Consider the following 19,283-nt stretch of genomic DNA (forward strand, 5'->3'; position numbering starts at 1 on the left):
CAAATAGAAAGTCCGGTACATGTCTCGCTCCGGTTGGTATACGAAGGAACCCGTCCAAGGCAGACTATTTTAGCAGCAGCCAAGTAATTTCCCGGGTTTCCCATGCATCTCCTCTCGTCGCTGTGACTGAGTAATTTCCCCCTTGCAAAGTTGCAAGCTCGAAAACTGCTAATTACGCTATTTACTGTATGCCAAATATCTAACCACGCCCGCGGGCCCCACCCCACGCCCCCGACGTGCCATATGCAACTTTTCACACGCCACAGGTGGTTCCACACGCCAAGCAAAGCAACACGCGCGCGCTTGCTAAGCTAGCACTAAAATCCAGCGTCCACGTCGAGATCAACAGCCGTGATCTGACCCTCCTCTGCTCACCCAAACAAAAAAAAAGGAAAAAAAACGCTATAAATCTCGCTTCGAACTGGCCTTTTTCCCATCAAAATTGCTGTGCTGCTGCTGCGAGACGTGTCGGCAACCATGGTGGTCTCCTGCCAGCTCAAGCCTGCGCCGGCTCCGGCCGCCGCCAGCAGAGGCGGCGGCGCGCCTCACCTCCAGCAGCTGCGCCGGGCGTGCGTCGCGGCGGCGGCGGCGTGCGCGGTGCTCGGGACGGCGGGCGGCCCCGGCGAAGGCGCCGTGATGGCGCGGGCGCCGGAGGCGACGGCGGCGGCGGCGGCGGGGCCGGCGCGGTGGAGCGACCGCCGGCAGTGCCCGCCGTGGCGCGCCAACTCGCTGGAGAACATCGTGCCGGAGAACCTGCCGCGGCCGTCGGCTCGCCGGAGGTTCAACAGCATCACGGCGGCGGCGGCGGCGGCGGAGAGCGCGCCGCCCCCCGCGTCGGCGTCGCCCGACGCCGTGCTCCCGTTCTTGGCGCTGCGCTCCGGCATGGGCTGCTTCTCCCTCTAAACGCGACATACGAATGGTACGTGACACGATCGAGCATGGCATTTGTAAAGGGGAAGATTAATTAGATACCCCCAAATTAGTTTAGCAAAATTAGCATAGCCTTGTATACGACTACTACTGCCTTGTCATTTGTCGAGGAAGATGGTAGTATTGGACTATTGGTTATTTATAGGTTCTAGAAGAAATAAATGTTCTTCCCACTTATTAGTAGCCGGGAAATGAAAAATAGATATGGTTCTATTTGTGATATGTTCCATGTATCTTAATTCTTTGCTTGCAAATAAGCAAATCCTGCAGCTGATCAATATAACTCGCTTATTTGGCCTATGCACAGTTTCTTAATCTGACCATGTTGCTTTCGAGGAAAAGTAGACAGAGAAAGACACAGCAAGAACTCCAAATGACAGCGAAACCGAAAATTCAGATCAGAAAGGTTCAGATTTTTACAGAGCGGTTTGAGCTTGTTTGACATGGCAACATGGCACGATGCGAGCGATTTGGCCAGCGCGTGTGAGACGTACGGTACTACCACTGCAATTCTCAGATGAAACGTACAAGTTTTGCTGCTTGGAACTGATCGGCAGTACAAGTGTACAACAAATGAGGTTGGAGTGGAGTACAGGCATGTAGCTGCTCTTGCCGTTTCGTGTAGTACGACAGTGACCTTGTTCATCTCGCCGAGTGCAGCCATCCTGTCGTATGGGAAAAATCTTTCGTTTGGTTTGGTTTAGTTTTAGTCTAATTCTACGAAGAAAAAGGTAAGTACTTTGTCAAATTCAGGATTGTTTCTTCTGAAAAGAAAAACAGACAGAACCACAGACGTATCTAAAGGTTGCATGATTTTTGCTTGTTCTGAAAAAAATTGCCGACTGCATCAGTAATCAAATCTTGCAATTGTAAAAAAATTGGCATAGAACCACAAACGTATCTAAAGGTTGTGTTTGGTTTGATACTAATTCGGCATTACCAATTGCTCCGTCCGTCAAAAAGACTTCCGGCCCCATCGTTTGACTTTATATTTATAGAAAAAAAGTAATTTGAATAAAACTTATATATACATGTTCTTAACAATCTAAAAACAAAGGCTAAAAAATAAATTTTGATGAAGAAAACCCAAAATCGACTTTGAATTTAAGGTTGAAAAACAAATTCCCATTTTTTTTACTATGCACCAGTATAAGTCTATTATCTCTAGCTATGCACGTAGACAAGTCTTCCATTCATGATTATGCACCTGAATGAACTATTTTTGTGAGGGAGATAATATTTGATAGCCACGAATAGTACTTGATAAACATTTGGATTGAGGAAAAACTTTTACCAAATTTGTAGAGCTGAGCCAAATCTACTAGCCAAAATTTACCCAAGATTTAATGCTAACAAAATTTTAATAGTCTAAAATGCTGTTCAAGCTCTTCGTCAGGGCAAGCCCATTTCCTTTCGTTTTTGTGCGGAATAAGTTCACTTGAGGTCCCTGAACTTGTCAATGAATCCGATTTTCGTCCTTCAACAGTAAAACCAGATACAACGGGTCCCTCAACTATCAAAACCGGTACAAAGCAAGTCCTTCAGCGGTTTCGATGGTGGTTTTGACTGATGTGGTGCCTACGTGGCTCTTTTGTTTTGTCCTCGTCCTACGTGGCGGTGATGTGGCACCGGAAGCAAAATATAAAAATTTAAAATAAAAACAAAAAAGTGGGACCCATATATCAGTTACACAAAAGAAAAATATTGGGACCCACGTATCAGTGGGTCCCACCCTCCTCTCTATCCACGGACGACGGGAGAGGATGGACCGGCGCCTCCTTCTCTCTCCCTCCCGGCCATCCTTCCTCGCCGGCCGGCGAGCGCGCGTCGAGAGGGAAAAATGCGGCGGCCGGTGAGTGGGGCCGAGACGGTCGCTGGCCGCCGCCCGCTGCGCACCTCTTCCTCCGCAGGGGGGCGGAGATGGGGCAGGGGGGCGGAGACGAGATGGCCCCATGGATAGCCCGAGCGTGGTGCGCCCAACTTCTTCTTGTTGGCGGCCTCCGCCTCAAGCGGATGGACCATGCCGAATCCCTCGAAAGCGTACACAGACACGCCGATGCTGTAAAGGATCGCGCTCAGGCCACCGCAGGCGAAGACGAGTGGTGGCTTGGTGAGCCAGACGGACATGTCCTCCCTGAGAATGACGCCCACGGCGCCGAGGTCAACCACATCGGCGAATATGCTGAGTGACACGAGGAGCGTCAGCGTCTTGATGGAGTTGAGCCTGAGCTTGAGCACCAGCATGGTGTCCACGACGAGCTCGCCTCGTTCACCAATCCCATGGCAAGCAACCCCCAACGAAAAAGCACGAATCAATCAAAATTCAGAACCACCACCACCCCAAGCGACGACATGCCGATGCTGATTGACTGGATTTCTTCTCCTCTTCTCCGGACGCGACTAGCAAGTACAAAAACGAATCCGGAGATCTAGCGGCGGAGGAATGCGTGCCGCCGCTCACCGCGTGCTGCCCTTCTCCCGCGACGCCTCGCTCCGAGCGGCCTCCTCTCCGTCGGCGCGGCACGCGCCGCCGCTCCTCTCTCGTCGGCCGCCCTCTCCGCCGAGTGCCGGTCGCCGGATGCCATCCTCTAAATTAAAAGAAGAAAAAGAATGAAAAAGAAAAGAAAACGATAGACAGAGAAGAGAGGGGTAGGGAGGATGACATATGGGTCCCACTTAGGTCCTCCACCATTTGTTTTTAACTGAAGTGGGTCCCATATATTTTATTATTTTTTCTTATCAAATTGATGTAAGCGCCACGTCAATGTCACGTGGGATGAAAAACTAGTCAATGGAGCGCCACGTAGGCGCCACGTCAGTTAAAACCGGAGATAATACTGCCGAGGGATCTTCTTTGTACGGTTTTGTAAGTTGGGATGTGTTGTATCTGGTTTTGTGGTGTAGGGATGAATTTCGAACTCGGCTACAAATTAAGGGACCTCAGGTGAACTTATTCCTTTTTTGCGCAAATAAGCGCCTGCCGTTTAACGTTGGTTGAAAATCGTGCGGTCCAAGGTCTCCATAAGGCCTCTTTCGGCACCGAAAAATAACGGCCCAGTTGCAGCGGACTATATGCGAATGTGCCGGGCCGTTCCAACTTCCAAACAAGGCCTCACAGTCGCACGCACAATATGACGGGTCTATTTTGTAGAACTCTAACCGATAAATATAGTGTCGGGAGTTGGATCTAGAGTGGACTTGTGTAGTAGCAGCCTAAAACCAGCTTACATCTTTAGTTTATTTTATGATAGCGTCTCATCTAGCACCATTCCTATTTTAGGCGGAGCTGAAATTATTTGGTTAGACTTCACCTCAAGAAAGGTGGAGCTGGAGCTGTGATAAATAAAGCGACGTGTCAGAGAACAAGAATTTCCGTGTGGAAAATAGTGTGTTTGTCTCAAATTGTACAGATGGTTCCATGAGTGCACGATCCCAAGGGGGATTCCATGAGCTGTACATTTGCAGCTTGAGAAACTCGTCGATTGGGTTAAAGGCCCCCGTTTAGTTAACACGTAAAAATTTTACGCACTATCGCATCGAACGTTTAATACATGTATGAAATATTAAATATAAGTTAAAAAATAACTAATTCCACATATTACGACTAATTTGTAAGACAGATCTTTTAAACCTAATTGCTACATGATTTGACAATGTGGTGCTATAATAAACATTTGCTAATAATGGATTAATTAGGCTTAATAAAGTCGTCTCACTGTTTACCGACGGATTCTATAATTAGTTTTTCTATTAGTACCCGAACACCCCATACAACATCCTATATAATACCTTATGTGACACGTTAAAACTTTACGCCCCTAAATCTAAACACCCCGAAAAGTTAAGCGGCATCCAAAACTTGCTAGGTCACGACGCATTTCTCGTCAATCGTCAACGATACCCTCCCCTCCAGCAAGAGACGAGAATGGCGTATGCCTCGCCGACAGATACGCACAGTATCTGCTTCTTCCCGGTGCAACTTTGGCGGCTCTTCTTTTTTTTACTCGACCCACCCAGTTCGAACGGTTCAACGGTGACGAGCTACAACTCCCAATCAATGCGCCGTCAAGGAAGAACCCAAATCACAGTCAGATTAGCTTGTGCTTGATCCAATTATATTGACCACAAATTCTCTCATCTCCAGTCACTAATCTGAATTAACCTTAGCTCTTACTACTATATAAGCATCCATTGCGCAGTACACACCTCAACGCAGCAGCAGCAGTGCAGCACCGGCAGCAACTCGATCGATCAGCAGCAGGATCGCGCGTATGGCGATCAGCCTCGTGTCGCAGCCGCGGCGCAGCATCCAGATGTACTGGGCGCGGAGGAACTACAGGCGCCTCGGCTCGCCGCCGTCGCGGCACCTCCGCGTGGCGCGCCTCGGCGGCGGCGCTGGCGGCGCGCGGAGCACGAAGGACGCCGCCGTCCGGCGCGGGCGCCTGTCGTCCTGGAACGCCCGGGCGGCGGCGCGCGCGGTGCTGCTGTCGCCGGTGCGGCTGATGGCGAGGATACGGGACGCGTACGTCGACGCGATGCTGGCGCTGGCCGCCGGAGGCGGCGCCGCGCTGTCCAGGTCGCGGTCGCGGAGCTGCGCGGCGACGGAGGCGGCGGCCGGGCTGCTGGACAGGCGGGTGCCGCGGGCGCGCCTGCAGGGGAGCGGCGGCGACTTCGAGCGGCGGATGATGGAGCACATCTACAACATGATCGTCACGCCGGAGCTTCCCGGCGCCGCCGCCAGGGCATAAACCGGTCGGCGTCGGCGTCAGTGTCACCGGCCGATCAAGCAGAGGAGTGAATTGAAGTACCGCGCAGTAAAATTGCTCGCGTAAAGCGTAAGGATGCTTGGAGTTCGTCGCGTGTCCATGGATGCGCGTGACAGCGTGAGTGCGTGCGTGCTGGTGCGTTTGTTCATAGTTTGTTCGTTTCGGTTTCATCCCTTCTTTTTCAATTTTGATCGAAATCAGTGGTGACTCGTAGTACGTACTACGAGCGGATCTGTGGTCTGTGGTGGCGTTCTGAATTCAAAGCAGAGTCGCGTATGATTAAGAAGAAAATTACTGTATGGCGCCTACATCCCGAAAGTCATTTCACACTCGGATTTGTTTCTTAAAGTGGCTATTTAACTTTCGATAGGAAATCGAGAGAATAACTTCTAAACATACACCAACTAATTAACTATAGTGTTTTTTTCATTCTGAGTGTACTGAAGTAGTATGTAATTGTATTTCTTCGCTCTAAAATATAAGAGATTTTAAATGGATTAGACACTTTATAAGACTATGAATATAAACACATACTATGAATTTGGACACTCAATGTGTTCCATTTGTCCAAAGTCCCTTTAAATTTGAGACGGAGGGAGTATGTAAGAACTCAAAACGTACATACCATCATCTCCTTACCTGCATGAATCTTGGAACAAATCCAATGGTTGAAAGATAAAAAATTTTGCCCCCAAAAGTCTATTGATAGAAAGTTTAGCAATTCCGTTTTAATAGTAGTAATGGTGGTGGTGGTGGTAACAACAAAACAACAAAGCTATAGTGGTAGATGTCCACTCGCTTAATACATGTCATTTAAATGGTTATGAAAAAACAAAAAAATAATTGACAAGATAGATTAATATGTAATATATCACTCCACAAACATACAAGTTAAAATTCAACTTCTACAAAATTGTAACAAACATAACAAACAAAACTCAAATTACTATACGTATATTTACAGGTAAATTTGATATTTTTGTAACAATTTATAGAAGCTGAATTTGAAATTACATGTGTTGTGGAGTGATATATTTCATATTAATCTATCTTGTCAATTTTTTTTGATTTTTTATCGTAATTATTTAGTTGACATGCAATAAACAGATGGACGTCCACTCGAGCTATTAGAATCCATCATCATAGTTCCTATTCAGTAGAACATAACAACAAATATGCATCTTTTCATATGTAGCGGTTCAATTAAATACTATTCTTGTATTTATTTTATTCTCTTGATATTCTATTTCATACTTGCATTTCTTTTGTCAATTATATATATTTTTCTGTTCCTCTAGTTTTTCAGTTCAGCATTTCCAAGGAGTCCTAAGTTGGATGAAGAAAACTTTCCACTTGATAACATTTTTGTCTACGATTGCTTATGGGTGTGTTTTAGTTCTTTGGGTGTAAAATTTTTGAAGTATACGGACGCACATTTGAAGTATTAAACGTAGACTGATAACAAGACAAATTACAGATTCCGTTTATAAACCGCGAGACGAATTTATTAAGCCTAATTAATCCGTCATTACCAAATGTTTACTGTAGTATCACATTGTCAAATCATGGCGTAATTAGGCTCAAAAGATTCGTCTCGTAATTTACATGTAAACCGTGCAATTTGTTTTTTTCCCACATTTAATGCTCATGCATGTGTCCAAACATTTGATGTGACGTTTTTGGCTAAAATTTTTTGGAATCTTAACGAAGGCCTATATGTCCAAATATATTATGTTATAAGTCTTCAAATCTATTCGTGTAAACAAACTTTTAAAATCTTGAAACGATTTTATATGGAGACAAACTCTACAGGAAAGTTATAGAGCTGGACTATTACATTACAATTTTATCGTTGATTTTTTTCTTGCCAAATAAATATTTACAAGTTTCGCACGGAAGGAGGTGTCGCGTAACTAGTGAAACGTGTCAGATTCCCAGCGTAAAATTGGGCCCAAGAAAGAAAGAAAGAAAGAAAGAGAGAAAACTGAGCGGTGCTTAAAATTGTGTTCCAAAATGAGTGTGCGGCCCTAGCCGAGGATCTTATCTCCTCTACTACTCCCCCCTCGGCTCGGCGTCGGCTCCCGTCTCGCCTCCTCGCGAGCTCGCCCGCCGCCTGCGCCAATCTCTCTCCACCCCGCGACCAGGGGGCGCCGCCGCGCCGTCGTTCGCCTCCCGCCGCCCCCGAATCGCCATCCCCGGTGAGCATCCACCCTGTATCCGTTGCCACGGGGGGCGTCCTCTCCTCTCTCGATGGGGTTCCCTGCTTCTGTTGCCAACCTGGGGACCAACGGGAGGCCCGCGGCGAGCTCATCGCATTTGGCTTCGAGGATCAGGTTTGCTGGTCTGGGCAGTATCCGGCGGTGGCAGTATGCGCCTGGGAGGCTGTGTAGATGCATGGTTGTGACCAATTTGATCGATGAAGAGAAGGGGGTTCAGTTCTCGTCGAGAGGGAGTGTGAGTGTGAAGCCTAGTGATGATAGCGATCTTCTTTTGAAGCCACCGCAGAAGCCAATCCGGGCGAATGGGCCACCGGAGAGCGTAAATGCGGCATCACCATCTCCGTCGAGGCCGACGTTGGAGGATAGGGATAAGGTTAGGGAGTCATTGGATGAGGTGTTGGAGAAGGCTGAGAAGCTCAAGGCATCAACCTCTGGAAATGGAATTGGAAATGGTGACTTGAGGCAGAATGGCGCGTCGAAGCCTGATAGTTCGGCAACGCCAGCAGCGGAGGGTGCGAATTCGAGGAAGACAAAAACACTTAAGAGCGTATGGCGAAAGGGAAACCCTGTGTCAACTGTACATAAGGTGGTCAGAGATCATCCACGCTCTGAAAGTAGGAATCAGTCTAGTTCTACAGCAAAACCTTCTATGCCAGCTCCAACAAAACCAGTACCTCCTCTACTAACAAAACCTTCAGTAGCACCACCACCTCGTCGGCCTGTCAAGGCTGATACATCAAAGGAGAAAAAGGGACCCATCCTGATTGATAAATTTGCTTCCAATAAACCAATAGTGGATCCAGTTGTAGCTGCAGCACTGATAGAACCTGTAAAGCCAGTACGAGGCCCACCAGCAAAAGTCAAGGATGATCGTCGTAAAAAAACAAGCACACCAGCTGGTCCTCGCCGACGAATGCCAAAAAATGATGGTTTAGTTGATGAGGATACTGCAGTGCGCAAGGGGAGGAGATGGAGCAAGGCAAAACGCAGAGCTGCAAGACTTCAGCTTGAGGCTTCACAAGTTGAAGAGCCAGTTAGAGTCGAGATCCTTGAAGTTGGTGAAGAAGGAATGGTAATTGAGGAATTGGCATATCAATTGGCAATTGACGAATCAGAAATTCTGCGATTTTTATCTGTGAGAGGAGCTATGCTTGACAATGTTCAGACACTTGATAAAGATCTGGTTAAGATGGTTTGTATGGAATATGATGTAGAAGTACTGGAAAGTGGTCCAGTGAAAGTGGAAGAGATGGCAAAGAAGAAGGAATTTCTTGACGAGGAAGATTTGGACAAGTTGGAAGACAGACCCCCTATTGTAACTATCATGGGCCATGTCGATCATGGAAAGGTACTAAGCCAGTATCAATTTTTCAGTTTGTTAACTGTTCTGAAGCACTGTTTGTATGACACTGTTATTTCTGTTTGCAGACTACCCTGTTGGATTATATACGCAAGAGCAAGGTAGACACTCCTTGGCATGTTCCTCCTGTTGGTGATTTTGGGATTTTAGATGATACTCACTTCATTCTTTTTTAGATGACATTTTAGTATGTTGGTTTTGTTCTCAAATAGAAACATCTTGGATTTTCTGGGTAAAATTAAAGCTAGTGGAATGTGTATTTGTTTTTTTTACCATGATGCACATTCTAGGATGAGTTGATAGTACATAGTTTCTCTTCAAAGTGTTCAATCACATTCACAGTTCCATGTGGCACCCTGCCTCTTGATTCGAAGAACTTTCACCGTGCCTTGCCTGACCAGTGTTGGTATTGGAACGAATGAAGGCTTTAGATTAATGAGTAGATGACGGGCTAATTAGTCCATTTCCTGGCATTGAACAGTTGCATTGTTCTCTGCAACATTGGCTAAAACATCATGTTTTGGTGAACAAAGGGAGTGGAATAATTACTAATGTTAAAACATGGAAACACCTATTTCCTATAAACCTGTAGATCTAAATAAAGTTAGTTACAGGTGGTGGCATCTGAGGCTGGTGGAATAACACAAGGGATTGGTGCCTATCAGGTTATTGTACAGGTTGATGGAAACCCTCATGCTTGTGTTTTTCTTGATACTCCAGGGCACGAGGTATAGCAAAAGTATATGTATATTTTACCATATGTTCTCTCTTTCTGGTTGTATTAACGTGGGGCATTACAACTCCTAATTCTTCAACAACAATAGGCATTTGGTGCAATGAGAGCTCGGGGTGCTAGGGTAACTGATATCTGTATCATTGTTGTCTCTGCGGATGATGGTGTTCGTCCACAAACAAATGAGGCAATTGCACATGCAAAGGCAGCTGGAGTCCCTATTGTGATAGCCATAAACAAGGTCTATTTCCTAGTCATTTCATCATCGATTACAGTTGTTAAAAGGAAAATTCTCTTGTCATGTTTCAGTAACCTCCTAATTAAGCAGATAGACAAGGAAGGAGCTAATGCTGAACGGGTCATGCAAGAGCTTTCCCAAATTGGACTTATGCCAGAGGCGTGGGGTGGTGATATCCCAATGATTCAGGTTGTTGATTCTCACAATCTGGACGAGAAATTTCCTTGCTATATACTACATCAACTTGTATCTTTTTTCCCATGAACTTGTTACCTATTTGATCTGATTTAGTTGTTATGTCTGTCAGATAAGTGCTCTTAATGGAGAGGGTGTAGATGAACTATTGGAGACTATCATTCTTGTTGCTGAGGTTTGCTTCAGATTTGTTCCTTCTTTTTCTTCTAATCTATTGAGTTTATTTTTTCACATGCTTTTGTTGTGGATTTGAAGCTGCAAGAATTAAAGGCCAATCCTCATAGAAATGCAAAGGGTACAGTTATTGAAGCATGCCTTGACAAAGCTAAAGGATCTCTTGCCACCCTAGTTGTACAGAATGGAACCCTAAACAAGGGTGATATTGTTGTGTGTGGTGAGGCTTTTGGAAAGGTTGGTTTGCTCAATTCCTACTTGTTATGATTTGATCCAGAATATGTAATATATCTTGCATGAAAAAAAGAAGCACAAACTAACAAACATGGGTCATTTGGAGTATAACATAGCATTGTTATCATTTCAGATCCGTGCAATGTATGATGATGGTGGCAAGCTTATCGATAAGGCTGGGCCATCCAATGCCGTGCAGGTTTTCCCTTTCCTTTATTTTCCCCGTTCCTTTTACCATGATCCTTCCTAACATTTCCTAATATACCATATTTCGGATGAAAAAGTTACTGAAATTACAGTTGGTTCTCCTCATGAGATGGCCCCTCTGGCCATGACGACTCTAAACAAAATACTCATCACAAGTCTAATGCAATTTTGACATAAAGAGAAAGCATCTGAAACTATAAATGTTTATGTGCATTAGAACTGTTAGTTACATGACATTGATGAATATGGATAAATAGAGGTCGCTGTTGACTAGCTAGCAAATATAAACCTGCTCAAGTCCTAAATGGCATCCTTATATGTGAGCTCTTTTACATGATGTAAAAATGCACCCTTTTATCAGAAGCTGAAAATTCTAAAATTTCAATTTTGTAGACAGGAGAAGACAAGAAAAAACACAAGTGGGTTTTCTTTAATCACCCTGGTATTCCTGAGCTTGATTGTTGCTATCAACTTCTCTTGCTTTCTTCCAGGGACTATATTATGATGAGTAATTACACCTCAGCCCATTATTGGAGACCTTTGTGGCCCATGTTATGCAGTATGGTGGGATTAGTCTCCAATGGAGAATTTAGTTTGTGGTCAGCATATAAGCTCACATGTTCTAACCACAAAACCTCCAGGTTTACATATTTAATTTGGCAAGAATGTGTAAGTACAGTGCTATCTGCCATGTGGGACCACACTTGTAGAAGGGCCAAGGTGTGTTGACCGGAGGAAATGCACGGGGCACATGGCCAGAAGGCACATGAGGCTTACAGATAAGCTATTTTAGTAAAATTTAGTAAAATAGGTTTAGAGATAATAATAATAATAATAAATACCTGTCAATCACAACTACTGTCTCTATTCTTCTAGCTATTCACCGAGTGAAGCACGTGACATATATGTGCATGGACCTGTCCCTACAGAAGGGTTAGGCTAATGTAGATTCTGGAAGCTGGAGTGTGAGTGCCTATGAGCCTATGGAGGCATACAGCATTGCACCAAGAGTGATTCTGGTCATTTGCCATGTAGGACATTGTGCTGCCGGGAGCATCACAAGTTCATGTGTTCCTCTAGATTAATTCTTTTTTCATGAAGCAAGGATGAGAGTATAAGTACTGTGCAATACATACATGGGCCTGCTCGTATAGAAGGATTAAGCTAATGCCAATTTTGGAAGCTGGATGCTACACATATACTATCACAATTCATGGATTGAAAAGGAAACATTTCTTCCATAGCTTGCTGCCTTTTACTTTAGTACCATTGAGCATTAAATGTTCTTCAAAAGTTTGTAGTATTATTGTAAGCATCCTGAATTTATCAAGAAATGATATGTTATGACAGGTTATTGGCTTGAATAATGTACCCCTTGCTGGTGATGAATTTGAGTCTGTGGACAACCTTGATGTTGCACGTGAAAGGGCAAACGCACGTGCTGAAGCACTGAGAATTGAAAGGATATCTTCGAAAGCTGGGGAAGGGAAAGTCACTCTGTCATCCATTGCTGCATCTGTTTCATCTGGAAAACAAGTAGGAATTGATACACACGAGCTTAATATCATCCTTAAAGTTGATTTTCAGGTATCCACTGCTCTTGCAAACTATATGCATTATCGAATATGAACTATTCATTTTTTCTATTTGCTAAATATGCCAAGCATATGATCAAATAGGGTTCAGTTGAGGCCATTAGGCAAGCAATCCAAGTGCTGCCTCAAGAAAATGTCTCCTTGAGGTTCCTACTTCAAGCTCCGGGAGATGTGAGTGTCAGTGATGTTGATCTGGCTGTTGCTTCAGAAGGGATTATATTTGGTTTTAATGTCAAAGCTCCAGGATCAGTTAAAAGCTATGCTAAGAAGAAAAGTGTGGAAATTCGTCTGTACAAGGTGATCTATGATTTGATTGATGATTTGCGGAATGCCATGGAAGGACTTCTTGAACTTGCTGAGGTAAGCAGAAAATTGCTTTTCAACTTTTATGAACCAGTTGAGTCTTGGGACATGCCCTGTTGATAGGTCCACATGGACCACATTCCTTTGCATGCTGGGAAATCCTTCTTCTAAAATACTTCCTCCGTTTCACAATGTAAGACTTCCTTGCGTTGCCCACATTCATATAGATGTTAATGAATCTAGGCATATATATGTGTCTAGATTTATTAACTTCTAAATGAATATGAGTAATGCTAGAAAGTCTTACAATCTGAAACGGAGGGAGTATTATTTATTTCTCCATTTCCATGATAGTTTGGTGTGCTTTAGAGTATTTACTTGTCATTTCAAGTTGCTGGAATATTTGGATGTCCATCCTCATTGTCTTTCTTTATCAGGAGGAAGTACCAATTGGTTCAGCCAAAGTTCGTGCTGTTTTTAGTAGTGGCAGTGGCAAGGTGGCGGGTTGCATGATTACTACTGGGAAAGTTGTTCATGACTGCAATGTTCGGGTTCTTCGTAAAGGGAAAGAAGTTTATATGGGTACACTTGATTCGTTAAGACGGGTGAAAGAAACTGTAAAGGAGGTACGTACGATAAACATGAATCCATCAACTATTTTTATTTCACTGCACTCTTTGAGAAAGTTATTTACCCGCAATATCACAATGTGTTTCCTGAGTATCACTGCAAAAAGAAAAAGTTTTCACATTATTAATTTGTTATATTCACATTCACTTTATTTTGATATTAGTCCCCGTAATGTGATGTTCAACATTTACATTTTTCCCCACTAGGTTGGTGCTGGGCTAGAGTGTGGCATTGGGGTAGATGATTTTGACGAATGGGAGGAAGGTGATGTCGTGGACGCATTCAACACAGTTAAGAAGACAAGAACCCTAGAGGAAGCCTCTGCTTCTGTGACTGCTGCTCTAAAGGATGCCGGCGTCCAGCTGTAGAAGTGGCAAAGCTGATAGGCATCCATCATACAACAACTGCAGGGGAATCGGAGCCAAATTTATCATGGCAAGAAAGAAAGAAAGACGGGGTGCATTATTGATCACATTGCTGTTGTTAGCGAAGAACAACAAACTGGTTACTCGATCGTAAATACGACGAACTTATGCAAGCCATAGTACAGTAGTCACCAAACCTGAGCTTAGCCGTCTCTTATAGCCTGCATCAGCTGATGCTGTATTTTGATGTACATAACAAGAGAGGAGACAGCTGTTACCTTTTTTTAGTTTGCCACTAACAGGTAGATAAGCAGTGTTGTCTAATTTTACACCACCTGATTTTTGACACAGGATGTAATTACTCTGTAATGGTGACACCATCATTATTCAATCATCATTCATGCATATTCATGATGTTCATTTGTCTGTCTCTACTACCTCTGTTCCTAAATTCCTAAATATATGCATTTGTTTCTATGCATCTGAAGATCTCCTGGTCTCGTTTCAAACAGCCGTTTGGTGATGCAAAACGGCCATTTGATGATCTAGCATGGCCGCTGCTAGGCACTCTTACGGTCTTACCTGCAACCGTCTTGAGGACGTGCTTGATCGATGTGAAATTTGGGGTACGAGATGTGCAGGGTATGTAAAATTTTAAATAATTTTGAACTTCGTGTTGAACAAGTTTGAGTTTACTTTGAATTTGATTCAACTATAGTAAAAAAAAAATGTGTTATGAAACTAGTTCAAAGTAGGTAACCCCAGGTTGTGTTCAATCTTTTTTCGGAGATTTGAATCCCAAATACCTATATTATCGGTATATACCATGGAAAGTATCACAAAGCGTAGTGCCAAAGATTGTCAACAGATATCGACTTTGACACTTGAGTGCAAGGAATTTGGTGGTGGAAACCGGAAATGACTAGTATTTGATATACTGGCCATAAGTTAGTTTGTCCGTTAAAGCACCATTGAGATCTTGTAAACTAAGTTTTTTTTAGTAAATTGCAGTTTGGACTATCCTTTATAGTTAAATTTTCACTTTTGAATCATCTTTCAACTAATCCTTTTATTTTGAACCAAGTAACTTTACCATTTTTTCGGATTAAACTACCCAAACAACTTTTCCAGCACCAATCAATAACTTGAATCAAATTGGTTTCAATACACTTTCCTGTCTTTATACATATCATATCTTCACCGGAACAGAGGGTAGACATAAATAATAAAAAAAGTTACATGGTCTAAAATAAAAAAATAGTTTAAAGGTAATCAAAATAAAACTTTGATAATATAAAACGTGGCATGAACTGTAATTTACTCTTAATGTTTTGGATTTTTTTTTTCTCTTTCTAGCCCCTCCTTTCCTTCCATCGCTGCACCACCGCCGCCACCGCCAGGTTCGCGTCGCCGACGTGCCCTACGCCGCTGCTGTTCGTCGCCCGGTCTCTAGTTTGGCTGACTTCTCGCCGCAGCCGGTCACATCACGCGTCCTTATCGCACGCTGCTCTTCAATCTCCTCCTCCCGCCGCCGCCGCCGCTGCCGTCATCCTTCTCCCCAGAAGCTGCATCTCTAGTCCGGTGAGTCCGATTTCACTCATTCTTCTCTAAATATGGAGAGATAGTATTGTTCTGCTTATCTAAATGACAAGTTTGCAGCGCAAATGTTACAATATGGCTAAATTTTATACTCCCATTCTCTAACGATTTTCCATAGGAGGACGCAATTTGGAGCAATTCAAGAAGTCCTGATAGGAAAAAGGACTCCCATTATCTTAACGATTTTCTATAGGAGGGCGCAATTTGGAGCAATTCTAGAAGTCCTGATAGGAAAAGGAAGGGAATAAAAAGAGTCCAGGTTCCTCTTGCTCGTACCAGGGCCATCGCAATCCTTTTTATGCCTAGTCGAATTTGCCGAAATTGAGGTCAAAATTCAAGTACAAAAACAGATAGTAGTAGATAGGAGAGAAATAGTGATCTGAAGGAGGGGAAACGGAAGTGATTTCTCGGTGAGATCTGACGAAGAAGAGTCGTCGTCGACCTACTAGTTCCACATGCCTGCGAAACGCAACCAGAAGCGGCGCCGCCGCCAAATCAGAGCCCAGAGTAAGCCACCTTACTCTTACTCTGAACTCAAGAGATTGGGCCTTCGTTTCTTCCTTTTTTCTGCATTCATGTATGAGCAACCTGCAACCATAGCCATCCTTATCCTTTTTTTTGTGTCGCAGATGAACTGATTAGGTGGTGTAAAAGAAAGGGATCACCTTGTCAACATGGTGATTCTCGAGCTGTCAAAACAATGAGACGTTCTACCCCATACCCATGCCTTCCTGAGGTACTGCTGTATGAAATTCTGATGATGCAGGCTTAGATTCCAAGCATGATATTACCATGAGTGATCTGATAGGGCTAATTCTTGGGACTATACTTGAATACCTGAATATTACAGTATTGTTTATATAAACAGAAGTCAGATATAGTATTTTAGTACTGCAATGTGGCCACAGTCCTACACTCGTACTGAACTAGCAGATTCTCTTCGTTCTAGTTACCACTTTTCTCTCTGCAAAGGCTGGCAGTATTACTAACAAATCTCTTCAGAATTTTACCTAAGTGCGATGCTTTACATATTTAGTACCATGTTCATAAATTGGCATAACTGGGGTGCTTTAGTGCTATGCTGCACTTATTAGCATTAAGAAGAATTGGAAAAATATTTTTTCTTTCCACCTGCTTCACATTTCGTACAAGAGTATTGCTACCTTAATCCAGAACAAATGGCTAGATTTGCTACAGCAAGTAAAAGTATTCTTTTAATCCAAGTCAAAAGTATTTTTCATGGTAGTTAATTCGTGCTAGCCATTAGCAACTTTATTTCTTCTCCTTGGAAAACCCACTAATGACACTGGTAGCAAAAATTCTCTATATGCCATGTTTACATTTCACTGCACCATCTTTCTACGTAACGCTGCATGCCATGATGTTCTACCGTTTTTCGTTCTCTAATGGAAGTAACCATTTGGATTTACGACTGCAATGTTGATCTTCCATCCCATGCTTGTGTACGCAGGACATCTGGCATCATATACATTCCCTAATGCCAATGCGTGATGCTGCCCGTGCTGCTTGTTTGTCTAGAACCTTTTTACAGTCCTGGAGAAGTCATCCCAATCTCATTTTAAATAAGGATACAATTGGCTTGAATGCGAGTGCTTGTGGAGGGAATTTCAGCCGCAAAGTTGACCATATTATGAGGAACCACTCAGGCATTGGCGTGAAAATATTCAGGCTTGAATACCTTGGCGTCGTGGGGTTTGATGCCAGTCGCTATCTTGACAGTTGGCTTCAGGTGGTTGTTAAGCCAGGGATTGAAGAGCTGACCCTTGTGTTGTGTAAAACCAAGAGAGAGTACAATTTCCCATGCTCACTTTTATCTGATGGGATTCAAAATTCAATTAGGTACCTCAGACTCCATTGGTGTGTCCTTCGTCCCACTGCTGAACTCGGCCCCTTGCAAAGCCTTACAAGCCTGCGTCTGCGTTCGGTGAGTATCAGGGGGGAAGAATTGCAGTGTCTTCTTTCCAATTCTCCTGCGTTGGAGCAGTTGCGCATTTCTAGTTGCACGGAGATAGTTTGCTTGAAGATACCTTGCTCCCTGCAGAAGCTCAGCAACCTTACTGTTATTGGATGTGACAGCCTGAAAGTATTAGAGAACAAAGCTCCAAATCTCTCCAGTTTTTTTGTTTCTGGATGCTCTAACCTGACAATATTAGAGAACAAAACTCCAAATCTCTCCAGTTTTTTCTGTAGAGGAGTCGGGGCAAAGCTCTCACTTGGAGAAACACTGAAAATGAAGAAGCTAGGCATGGGCCGTGCGAATGCTGTGCATTATGCTCGTGCTGAGCTGCCTTCCATTATGCCAAATCTTGAAACTCTTAACATACGTTCAGGACCTGAGGTATGTATATATATCCAGAAGCTTTAGGTGTTATAGACTAGTATTACATATATATGCGTATTACATTAGTCATACCTGTGTATGATTTTAGACGTGTCATATTTGTTATACAGGCGGTAAATACACCAGTGCTGCCTACCAAATTCCTCTACCTCAAGCACCTGAGCATTAGTTTGATAGCAGTATCGACACTTTCCCCGTCCTATGATTATTTTTCTCTGGTTTCTTTCCTTGACGCTTCTCCTTCCTTGGAAACTTTTATCTTGGATGTAAGGCACTGTCCATTAACTCTGTCCTGCTAACATAGCTGTTCACTCTGGGTCCATTTATCTCAATCGTGTTCTCCTTTCCATCTTCAGGTGCAGCAGCGACGCATGGAGCATGAATCGGTTTTTGCAAAATCCTTGGGTTTGAGGCAAATTCCTGAAAACCGCCATGACAGCCTCAAGACTCTGAAGATCTCTGGTTTCTGCTCTGCAAAGAGCTTGGTTGAGCTAACTTGTTATATTCTGAAGAACGTGGTGTCACTCGAGTCTCTTACATTGGACACCATTTATGGTGATTGCAGGTGTTACCTAAAAACTTCTCCATTTTGTAATCACATAGAGGAGGGTATTCTCATGGAAGCCCCAAGAGAGCTCTCAGCTATTAGGAGGTACATTGAAAAGATAGTTCCAACTACAGTTAACTGTTCTGGAGCCCTGCAGTAGGTGCCATACAAAAGGTTTACAGCGTATATCATGCTAATTATGCTGTGTCTCATCATGTGGGGCCTTCAGTATCAGCGCCGTCGCCGGGAAAAGAAAAAACAGGCAAACACCACAGGAGCTAAGATGGCGCAGGATTAGTTTGGATAAGTTAGCTTCAGATTTACCTCTTTAGTTTCAGTGTCTATCTAGTAAGCTTGTTATTATGCATTCTTAATTGACATTATTGTGGCACTGGCTGGCTCGAGCATCATATATAGACATATAGGCAGAGGTGTAAACAAGCCTGTCTATTTCAATGCTCACATTATTAATAAATTCAGAGGTGTAAACAATTATCTGTGCTCACATTATTAATAAATTTGTTATTAATAAATTTATTAATAACCATATAGGCAGAAAAATGAGTTCACGTTAAGTCGGTTAATTTGATTCATTTCTGCTTTAAAGGTAAATCTGTCTATTTCAATAGAGAAGTAGCTCACACTGTGAGAGAGTGCCGTAGTAGACTGGTAATGCTAGTTGCTAATCCAACCAATTTCTGTATTCTGAAGTCTGAACTTAACATCTCACACATTTTAGTTCAAGACTCTTGCGCGTTCGCAAAAAAAAGACTTCAAGTTATTTCTTCTGAGACTACAAACTGCAGGAACCAAGGATGAAATAATC

At 43.5% G+C, this 19,283-nt stretch overlaps 3 protein-coding genes across 6 annotated transcripts; all 3 read left to right on the forward strand.

Moving 5' to 3' along the window:
- The first annotated feature begins 426 nt into the window (after nucleotides 1-426).
- Nucleotides 427-1,228, forward strand: LOC127774510 (uncharacterized). Its single transcript, XM_052300769.1, has one exon. The coding sequence runs from the start codon at nucleotides 478-480 to the stop codon at nucleotides 901-903; it is 426 nt and encodes a 141-aa protein (XP_052156729.1). The 5' UTR covers nucleotides 427-477; the 3' UTR covers nucleotides 904-1,228.
- A 6,507-nt stretch (nucleotides 1,229-7,735) lies between these two features.
- Nucleotides 7,736-14,369, forward strand: LOC127773232 (translation initiation factor IF-2, chloroplastic). The gene is made up of 12 exons (XM_052299260.1): nucleotides 7,736-9,263; nucleotides 9,344-9,376; nucleotides 9,890-10,003; nucleotides 10,100-10,249; nucleotides 10,337-10,435; nucleotides 10,554-10,616; nucleotides 10,697-10,852; nucleotides 10,983-11,048; nucleotides 12,407-12,643; nucleotides 12,736-13,011; nucleotides 13,392-13,580; nucleotides 13,791-14,369. Exons 1-12 carry the CDS (start codon nucleotides 7,947-7,949, stop codon nucleotides 13,950-13,952), a joined length of 2,862 nt encoding a protein of 953 aa, XP_052155220.1. The 5' UTR covers nucleotides 7,736-7,946; the 3' UTR covers nucleotides 13,953-14,369.
- A 923-nt stretch (nucleotides 14,370-15,292) lies between these two features.
- LOC127773233 (uncharacterized) lies at nucleotides 15,293-19,007 on the forward strand. 4 transcript variants are annotated; one of them, XR_008017549.1, is made up of 8 exons: nucleotides 15,293-15,530; nucleotides 15,667-16,055; nucleotides 16,178-16,284; nucleotides 17,020-17,907; nucleotides 18,021-18,176; nucleotides 18,267-18,395; nucleotides 18,476-18,562; nucleotides 18,687-18,784. XR_008017549.1 is itself a non-coding variant. In XM_052299261.1 (7 exons), exons 2-7 carry the CDS (start codon nucleotides 16,004-16,006, stop codon nucleotides 18,787-18,789), a joined length of 1,602 nt encoding a protein of 533 aa, XP_052155221.1. In that variant the 5' UTR covers nucleotides 15,293-15,530; nucleotides 15,667-16,003; the 3' UTR covers nucleotides 18,790-19,007. The 4 variants fall into 4 exon arrangements, 3 of the variants coding, with proteins under 3 accessions (XP_052155221.1, XP_052155223.1, XP_052155222.1); XM_052299261.1 differs by having other exon boundaries at nucleotides 18,267-18,562; nucleotides 18,687-19,007; XM_052299263.1 differs by lacking the exon at nucleotides 18,687-18,784 and having other exon boundaries at nucleotides 18,476-18,628.
- The last annotated feature ends 276 nt before the right edge of the window (nucleotides 19,008-19,283 follow it).

The sequence above is a fragment of the Oryza glaberrima genome, chromosome 5 (genome assembly GCF_000147395.1).
Source record: "Oryza glaberrima chromosome 5, OglaRS2, whole genome shotgun sequence".
Classification (NCBI taxonomy): domain Eukaryota; kingdom Viridiplantae; phylum Streptophyta; class Magnoliopsida; order Poales; family Poaceae; genus Oryza; species Oryza glaberrima.

Coding starts and splice junctions, on each gene's coding strand:
- LOC127774510 (XM_052300769.1), top strand. CDS start 478: ATGGTGGTCTCCTGCCAGCTCAAGCCTGCGCCGGCTCCGGCCGCCGCC.
- LOC127773232 (XM_052299260.1), top strand. CDS start 7,947: ATGGGGTTCCCTGCTTCTGTTGCCAACCTGGGGACCAACGGGAGGCCC. Junction 10,617..10,696: donor CTATCATTCTTGTTGCTGAG/GTTTGCTTCAGA, acceptor GTGGATTTGAAG/CTGCAAGAATTAAAGGCCAA. Junction 13,581..13,790: donor TGAAAGAAACTGTAAAGGAG/GTACGTACGATA, acceptor TTTCCCCACTAG/GTTGGTGCTGGGCTAGAGTG.
- LOC127773233 (XM_052299261.1), top strand. CDS start 16,004: ATGCCTGCGAAACGCAACCAGAAGCGGCGCCGCCGCCAAATCAGAGCC. Junction 16,056..16,177: donor CCGCCAAATCAGAGCCCAGA/GTAAGCCACCTT, acceptor TTTGTGTCGCAG/ATGAACTGATTAGGTGGTGT. Junction 16,285..17,019: donor CATACCCATGCCTTCCTGAG/GTACTGCTGTAT, acceptor TTGTGTACGCAG/GACATCTGGCATCATATACA.